Source organism: Centroberyx gerrardi, chromosome 8, assembly GCF_048128805.1.
Source record: "Centroberyx gerrardi isolate f3 chromosome 8, fCenGer3.hap1.cur.20231027, whole genome shotgun sequence".
Classification (NCBI taxonomy): domain Eukaryota; kingdom Metazoa; phylum Chordata; class Actinopteri; order Beryciformes; family Berycidae; genus Centroberyx; species Centroberyx gerrardi.
Window position 1 is genome coordinate 18,709,386 of NC_136004.1, and position 9,677 is coordinate 18,719,062.

The window sequence follows — 9,677 nt, forward strand, 5'->3', positions numbered from 1 at the left end:
GTTGCTTGTTTGACTGCTTTGGCACTGAAATGCAAAAGGCTGACATATAGAGGTCATTGGCCGGTAAGACATTTTGATGAGAAATTAAAAATGATTACTGAATATAACTGAGTCTGAGTCATTGTGTCATTTCAGATCAAAAAGATTTCTGAAGCCAAAACATCAGTCTGGCCCTGCCAAATACTACTGTACATCTCCTACACTCACACTCAAACACAGATCAAACAAAAAAAAAATCTCACATTATAAAGAATTTATTGCAGGCAAACAATGCTATAAATAATATTTACAAACTATAAAACAACATTCCTTTTTATGGGTTCCACAAATTGCTGGTAAACAGTCTTTAAGTCTGGAGTTAAAATCAATCCCCATTGCAGTTGAATATGTCACACTGACCGTTATAAAACTACAAGAGGGGTAGATATTTAAAGCTACATTCAGGAGACAAATTGGATGCATACCAGTCTCAGAATCGTGAAACATATTCTGTCAACAAAATTTCTTAAAATGTTAATTTGAACCCCCAAAAGGAAGAGCAAAAAAAAAACGGTTTTGCCTGTGTTTACTGGCCAGTCTGAATGAATTTAAGTATTTGTGTTTGTTAGTTTTATAAACCACCTTCCAAAATGCATAATAGGGTACTTGACTTAAGATTTACAATGGACAAATAGCCTTGAAAACAGCCTTGAATATTGGCAACCCGATAAGAGACATAAATTCATAAAACTGGAGATAGAATATGACTGTATATGCACTGTATGTAGAAAAACAAGCACCTCTTCCATCTACACTGCATTTCACAGAGAGATTTTCCATCTCCAAAATTTTGTGCCTGTGTCCCTCGCAATGACCCCCTGATATAGTCTTCTGGCTCAAAGTTTTTTTTTTGCTTAAAAAAACCCAAAACAAAACCAAAAGTTAGTATTAAATTATGCACACATTTGATGAAACCTATCTGCCATTCAGAAAAGAACGCTCAAACTCCACAGCACACAGTTTCCCTCGTGGCATTAGGTTTAAGAGTGAAGGAAAGAAGTGTTTCTAAAAGAATTAAAAACAACAAAAAGAGAACTTCAAGTCAGAATAGTCTGAATACCTCAACATTGAGAAAAATTATCCTGTTGATTGTCCCATTTTCTAACCAACATTGCCAGAACAAAAACAAACTGCTTGCTAAAATGCTTGCTTGCGGTAAAATAAAAAGCAGAAACCTATCCAATGCAAGTTTTCTTTGATTTTTCCCCCCATCACAAACATCCCAGCAAGCTGAGTAGAAAAGGTACAGTTATGTGCCTGTTCAGTCTCTCACAGCTCTCTCTCTCTCTCTCTCTCTCATGTCATTGTCGTCGTTTTCTCTCCGATTCTAAACAAAAGCTCTCATAAGCTTCTTCAATCTCAGGCTCCATCTCATCGTCATAGTCGCATCTGTGAACACAAAAAAGGAGTGATTTTGAGTCACCGATTTCACTTTGGGCTCTACACCTTTCAGACAAATGTGTTCCTGTGTAGGAGCGCACGGCTGTTCCGACGCTTCGAGTAACTGCTAAACGAGGATTAACACAACCAACGTGCAGGTGCATGTTACATATACACACAGAGACACACAAACACAAGCACACAGACAGAAACACACACACACACAGAGTTCTGAGTGAGTGGACAGTAGGAGCAAGCTTAGCCCTCTTTCACACCCATCTGCTGACTAATCTGAATCTAAGGCCCTGGTTGCCCCTGTTGCATTGTGGGGCAGTCAATCACATCCACCAAGCTCAGAGGGGCCCACAGGTCAATGTCCGCACACAGACATGGTCATGTGACCAGTGTGAAGTTGCCATCCAGTCACATGACCAGAGTCACAGAGTTTAACTTCTATATATTCTATATCTATTGTGGTCAGAATGAAATCAAAATAGAATGACAGACAGCCCAGATGATTCCTGAAAATCAGTGTGTTAGCAGTAATTAGCATTTAGTTTGCCATCCAGGAAACGAGCAAACCATAGTCATGCATGAAAAACTTAGTGCTTGAGTTTCATTCAATCTGGCCATACCCAGCATATGACAATGGCATCAGTTAGCCAGTGACCCTGGTGACCCAGAGAGTATTACGCAATTGTCTCTACAGAGTAGCACTCTACAACCACAGATGGGGGGGCTGGCCTTTGCAATATGCACAGACTACTAGAATTATCCCAACTCTTCACTGTGATTACACTGTGACTGCATGCTTAGTATTTGTACTCATTACATTGCATTACATTACGTCATTTAGCAGATGTTTTTGTTTTTTGTGTGTACTCACGTGTCACTTCCACTTCCATTTTCCTCATAAAGGTCAGGGAAATAGTCCTCTCGGTCCAGAATCTCTTGGTATTTCTCAGAATATTCTGCAAAAGCAGAGAGAGCAACATACATAAGTGGCTGCAACATGGCTGAAAATGTTTTCTGTTTAAAGCAGGAGTGGGCAAACTTTTTGGATATGAGATCCACTTTATCAATGACTAGGGTGAGGTGACTTACCTGTGCCAGGCAAGCAGATACAGTAAAAAGTATGACTATTCATAACAAGAATTATGCAAGCAGGGAATAACTAAATATAATTTCATTCTAATAATAAAGAACTGATTCTGGCTATTTGAGGAGACAATTTATAAACTGGTATTTGTATCTAAAATAATATTTAAAAATATAGCCGCAAGCAGCCATTAGTGGTGTCCAAGCCTATGGGGTGAATGATTTGACAGAGACAATATAAGCTATGGAAAAGTTCTACATCTCAACGATACAACATTCCGGTAATAGTGCTGCAACTGCAGGTGAAATGTTGCCCAACATATTTTCATTTGGAGAAATTGCCAATTTGTCCTGATTGTGCTGCTATACAGCATGACCAAATGTGGTTCGATGCACTTTGAGGCCCCTTGCAAACAGGTAGGCCTGTGTGAAGTTTGGATGGTCGAGCATTAAGCATTTAGAAAATATATCCCCCCCCTCCTGTTTGTGTGTCTTCGTCATCAAATTTATTTATGCGTCAAGGCCAAACAGTTATGAGTGTCAAAAGTCTGACCATGGAGAGGTGAGATCATTCTCAGCTATTGTCTGGTTCCGACCTGTTCCATCTTTTTACGCTTCTATTTTTTTTCTACCTACGCGAGTAAATGCACCATTTACAACCCAGTATTTGGGTGCAATATCTCTATTAACCACACAATAGTTGAGAATGATCCCATCTCTCCATGGTGCCCGTGATCAACCAGCAGGCACAATGTGATTGACATGTAGACTGACCTGTAGATTGCAAACCCCAGGCTGACCGCCCCTGGTCTGAAGACATCAAAGATACCTTGAACATGTTTAAAATGCTCACCTGGGTCTGCTGCTGTGAAAGGAGTGCCATCTGCCGTGTAGAACGTGGGCTCATTCTGAGAGGGGAAAACACACTGCAATGACCACCAGAAGAACAGCGACCATAAAAATAGTAAAAATGGGGAGCGTGGTCCATATCACACTCACCATGAAGTAGTTGGGGTCATTGTCTGGCGTGGCGTTGCTGGCTGCAGCAGCAGCATGCACTCTGCCCCAGTCACTGGATCTCAACTCCACTAGTTTCAAAAGCATCTGTCTTACATCCCTGAGGAGAAACGAGTAGTCCTATCACAAAATTATACACAGGGTTTCCATTAGGGTGAGACCGATATATCAGGCCAATATCGGCCATTTATTACGCGGCGGAAATCGGCCAGTCATGTCGTCCACCACCGACATGATGGATGCTCCTCCCTGACCGCAGCTATATAAAATTTAAAGGCCTAATGCGTCCTAGAGGTGTCAGGAACTCGTATCGTACGAACTCTAGTTCCTACATGCATTATTTCTCCAGATTTTAACTTCTTGAATCAATGTGAACATTTTGGTTTGTGTTCCACATGATGTATGCCCATGACAGCTGGGCAATGTGATTGTCAACTAGGCCATATCGCTCCATTGCTGAAGATTCTTCTCAACAAATACCATGGCAGCAGGTCTATAACAACATAAAATGTGCTTTCACACTGAAAAACATGATTATTTATTACTGTTCCTGACTTATTTGTGCAACTCCAAAACGTCAAGGCCTGAAAATGGATCAAATTAAATTTCCATACTTATTCAGACTTTCCAAACCTACATAAGAACCCTGCATAATAATATATCTGCACACCATAAGCTTCACCAGGCTCCATGTTATCCACTTAACATTAGCTTAAACAAAAACCAGCCCAGCACTTGCACAAGACAGAGTCACATAGACATACACACACCTGCTGCAGGTGGCATCCAGTACAATGTTTTCTATTCTGTGGACCAGCTCTTGCATGTCTGATTTCCCACTGTCTTTCCACGCGTCCTCCAGGATCGAGCCCGTCAGCTGCAAAGCAAAAACACATTCTCATTACCCATCCTCCCTCAGCAGTAAAACTACCTGGCAGGCCTGGAGTACCATGTGACCACTGACTGTAAGTGTTGTCTGAGGAAGTTTTGTGACCTTAAGCAGTTTGACAGCACAGATGAGGTTCGAATCCACCGGATTGGAGAAAAGAGCGTTCAGCAGTTCTCTCAGAGCAGTGAGGAGGATCTCAGCTCGATTCGGAGGCCCTTTCCCACTCTTCACCTGAACAAACACAAAACAGTTCTTCTCAAACTCACCTGGCTGACACAATGGAAAGGTTACAATTACTCTCTTGCAGATGAAAAAAGAAGATAGAAAAAAAAGATTTAAGAAAAAACCTTACAGATAACCAGACAAGTGAGTGGGACCTCCTACCTCCAGGTTAAGGTAGAGCTCTCCCAGAAAGAGCACAAAGGAGTGGAATTTCTTCTGAGTCTCCGGCTCTCCTCGTACTGCTGCATCCCTCTGCTCAAACTCTGTCCGACATCTATAGCAGACACACACAGACAAGAGTGAGTGATTGATAAGAAAGTGGAGGATAAAGTGAGGTGAATGAAAAAAAACAAAAACAAAACATGATGCAGATAAGCCACTTATGAACCATGGTAAGAAATTAACTTTTTTTCAGAGAGCTGATTTTTAGGGGGATTTTGTTTTTTTTAACTTGACTTAACAACGAAATTATACACATATTATATGCTTTGCATACTGGCAAATAGCCACTCAATTTGCACCACTACGGTTTGTTTCATTTTAAAATCATAATATTTCATGTGTCCCACACTTCTTTCCCACTGCTGGAAACTCCTGATGCCATTTTCCCCACTCTGTCCCCAACCAATCCATCTTCCACCCCTCCATTGTTGAGTTTTTTTTTTTTTTTTACCATATTGGTTGTTTTGTTTTGTTTGTTGTTGACGCAGTGGTTTTTGTGGGGTCGGCATTTTCTTCTACTGCTGCCTGCAGCCCCGAGTGGTGCCAACATTTTCTGCTGCTTCAGGCTGCATACTCGGTTGTTTTCTGATAAGTAAAACGTTCCATTTTTCTCACCCATGTTTTGCCCCCTCAATTTAAAGTTCACAGGTATTTTGTGAACTTTCAATGGCATTTTTACCCCGAGCCCTCGTTATTTTCTGATCCTGATATGAACATAAGTGGAAGTGTGTCAAAATTGATAGAAAATTCACCTTTTCAGGAGCAGCTGACGAAAGGTGCCGCTCGGTGGGCTGACAGCGAGGTGATGGGACAGGTAGTTACAGAGCCTGGCACCCGTGTAAGAGAAGTTTGGAATGGCAGTAGACTGCAATGAAAAAGAAACTTAATACCTGTGGGAGTATATGAATCTACTCCAATCTAATATCAAATATAATCATACATTCTGACAGAAATATGTATATCTATACTTTATGTGTGGGTGTGCTGTGTTTAGAGGGGTTTGGTACACAAACGGATCATTACATTTTTAAACAATGAACAAAATGAGGACTGACAGAGTGTCTCCAAACCTGTGTATAGATCAGCTCCACCAGCTCCTGAAGTGTCTCTTCAGTAGTAACCCAGGAATTGAGCATGCTAGTTATGTATTCAACGTCCGACTCAAAGGACCCTGGTGAGGAGCTAAGGTGGCCAAGGAAGTCTGCGACCATATCAGCCAATGTTGCCTCACCGTAATAGTTTTCACTGTCATCATAAAAAGTGGGGTCCTACAAAGAAAGAAGGTGGGAATAAAAACAGATGGCAAACTAAATGGTGACTTCCATAGTCGTTTATCATGGCAATGCAACATTTTTGAATGAGTAACACCAGTTGTCAAGATTTATATGATTTTCTGATCTTTCTGAAGCTGACCAACACAGCTCCTACCCACATTTAACCCCTAGCTGACACATCAGAAAGTAAGTGAGAACCTCTATCATATAATCTGGCTCATGAAATCCTCCAAAAATAAGCACAAGGAATAGTAGTTGTGTCAGGACAAAGCCAGTGATGGTCTAGAAAATCCCCTTACTTCATATTGGTTACATCCAGAGGGGACAAACTCTGGAGCGCTGGCTGAAAGTTTCGATGACTTGACCAAAGCATCCACATTACACCCTTTGAATGCAGATGTGCTGTTGTTGTATGCACTTTGTTGAGGTTTGCTCTGTCTTCTAGTGTCTGAAAGAGAAAAAAAACAAACAAATGTGCTTACTCTGTGATTTTCTATGTGACACCACTCATTCCAAAAGGGGAAATTCTCTTTTCTCTTGCCTCCCTAAAAGGGAAGTCGGAGTGCAGGCAGGGTCGGCTACAGAGCAGCTGCCCTCTTGCCCAAGGGCAGTTCAGCAGGGTGAAGCACCTGATCTCGCTCCCTACTGCCTACCCGATGCACCCACCCACATCCACACACACACACACACACACACGCAACAGACTTGATTGTGCAACAGACCATATAGCTATGACTGCCAATTTCATCCCTGTCCCCTCTGCTCAAGGAAGTGCATTCCTGTTTAGCTAACGTTAGGTAGCCATTGTTAGCGCTATAATCACAGATATGAAGCGAGCAAGACAGTCTAACTGTGGCACTTTAGCTGTTAAGCAAACTAGCTAGACATGTGACATTTGAGTGAGAGCTTTATTTAGATGTTGTGGTTGCACACGCGAACCAACAATCCAACAGGTGCATGTCGCAAAGGCCAAAATGCTAATTAAGGTTAGCTAATGCTACCTAGCAACTAGCTAATGTTAGCTACAAACCTACAGATTGGTGGACCAGGTTAAACGCGGACCAGGTTAACCGCGCAAACTGCAACACTTCTCAGATAAAAGTGTCGATCAAAGAAAAAACTATAACTATTAATTCTGGATGAAGGCCAAATGCAGTTTGTGCGCTGCTAGTGTTGACAGTAACGTTAGATAGTTAATGGAGCCAGCAAGCACAATCAGAATCGAATCTGAAAGTGGCTAACGTTTACGTTGGCGGCATCCTACCTCCACAAGCTAAGTCGTTGGTCGTGCTAATGTTGTTCTCGGCTAAAGGTGGCGATGTTCGTGGCTGTCTCAGGGGTTCCCTCTGATTGAAAAGCGATGTTTTGGTGTCTCCATCTCCAGGACTCGAGAGGCCGGGGCTTGTTGGATGTGTGCGGGCTCTCCCTGCCCCGGGAGCTCGGTCGAAATTCTCGTTCATGACTGCTAGTTTGTCAGGGCGCTCAGGGCACGACACCGAGCAGCATCTGAAAATGACGGAATCCTATTAACGTAACCAAAGCCTGCTTCGTTCAACGGGAAATGCTTGTGCTTTACCACAACACAGCGCGCCCTATCTCTCTTTCATGTTGACGTTTTCTCGATCGTATAGGTATACAGTACACAACTTTTTTTTTTTTTAATAAGGTCCACTTCCTTTAACAACAAAATCGCTGTCACAGATTATCCATGATAGTGTCTAACGTCAAGGCGAGGCTGTCGGCCTCTAGCGGCAGGGAGTGGGAGTTCACAGCCATAGAAAAAAAGAGAAACCTTTTTAATGTTACAGAACATTTTGTTGAGTAACTTAAATAACCTCATATTGAGATAACATATTTGCCATAGCAAGAGGAGTGAGCTGATTGGATTTAATTGATATACCCCTGCCCGCCTTAATTATAAAACTCCAGTCACAAAGGCAGAAAGACACACACATTTCACACGGCAAACACACGCACGCACACACACACACACACACACACACACACACACACACACACACACACACACTCTCACACACTCACAGAGCAGATTCAGGACCTGTGGGACCCCTCAGAAGTGCCTCTCTCCCCCAGCTCACTCAGTAGCTGCCCACTACAAACATGTGTGTTGCACCAGACCTCTCAGTGTAAGTATTCATTAGTTGTTTTTAGCCTCCAGTCATTTTCCACTTGTTTCCCAAAGCTGGATCACATTATGCCACAGAGAATTCCCGTTCCAGAAATGTGGAGACCCACTTTGATAAAAGATTACTGCCCTTATTTTCTGTTATTGCCCTTTTTCCCCCATGCCAGTATCTTGGAGGAAGTTCAAACATTCACAAGTCTTGGGAATGCACAGGATGACAAATGACAAAGCTTTGGTATTCGGGGGGGATTTGGGCCATACTCAGCACCACAGGTTTTAAACACAGGCAGTAAGTAGAGTTTCACTGTTGTGGACTAGGTTACTAGGCCTATATTCCTCAGTAGACATTATGTATATCTTTGGTGATTTAAAGGCTGCTTAGAGTAATTGAAGATAAACCAAGGAAAATACAGTGCTGTGTGGTGGTGTTGCATACCAGGGGCCGGATTCACAAAACCGTCTTAGGGGGAAAAAAAAAAAATCTTTAACGGCTATTCTTTTTTCATAGCTTTAGTCTTAAGAAAAAAGTTAAGAAAAGATAATATCCATCAAAAGTATTTTCTTAACTTTCTTCTTATTTTACTTACTAAGAAAAAAACTTAAAGAATAAATGTGAATTTTGAAAGTAATGTTCTCAAATTAGTTAAGTGTTTTTCTTAACAGTAAGATAACCTCCCACTTGTTTTAAAATCGTTGCAGTGAAAAGGTAAGCCTCTAAATTCTTTTCAATTTCAAGCCAAAAAAGGTTATATTGCTATATGGTAGCAGACAGTTTATGCTTGCTTACATTGCAGTGGCTGTAGTAGGTAGTTCCTAATTGAGAGGATTGTAAGTAAGAAACCAAGAGAGAAGAGACTAATCTTAAGAAAATATTGGGGAATTGCACTTAAGAACCTTCTTAAGAACTTCCTAAAATGTCTTCTTGGGTAACTTCCTGAGATCTGTCTTGAGAGCAGTTTTGTGAATCTGGCCTCAGGGTGCCACGGCCACACCATATTGCAAAACAACTTGAGAGAGCAGAGAAAACCTTATAGACAATATCGGGCTCAGCGCAGAGCCCAAGTCATGAAATAGTATTCCATATGTTGCCATGAGCCCGACTGTCATGGTGCAATCCACTGCAGCATACCATAGTATTAATCATTTGTTGCGGCGATTCCTTAAACCATCATTAAAAGGACAATATGAGTACACAGCTCAAGGTAAATGCTTTTCTGATCTCTGGAATCCCATAGCACAGTAGCTTCCAGTGTTTTCAGCTCCATACGGCCCGGAGTCACAGTCTCAGGCTGACTTGGAGAAGAATCTGGGAATGAAGACTTGGCTGCAGCCTCTCGCAGCCCTACTCTCTCTCTCTCTCTCTCTCTCTCTCTCACCCTCCTTCCTTACT

General features: G+C 41.9%; 1 protein-coding gene across 1 annotated transcript; it reads right to left on the reverse strand.

Annotated features, from left to right (window-relative positions):
- Window positions 1-238: 238 nt before the first annotated feature.
- On the reverse strand, window positions 239-7,785 carry paip1 (poly(A) binding protein interacting protein 1). The gene is made up of 11 exons (XM_071919187.2): window positions 7,406-7,785; window positions 6,441-6,589; window positions 5,938-6,135; window positions 5,620-5,732; window positions 4,808-4,919; window positions 4,529-4,654; window positions 4,305-4,411; window positions 3,517-3,634; window positions 3,371-3,425; window positions 2,306-2,390; window positions 239-1,428 (listed from the first exon to the last, which is right to left on the reverse strand). Exons 1-11 carry the CDS (start codon window positions 7,599-7,601, stop codon window positions 1,341-1,343), a joined length of 1,347 nt encoding a protein of 448 aa, XP_071775288.2. The 5' UTR covers window positions 7,602-7,785; the 3' UTR covers window positions 239-1,340.
- Between the last annotated feature and the right edge of the window lie 1,892 nt (window positions 7,786-9,677).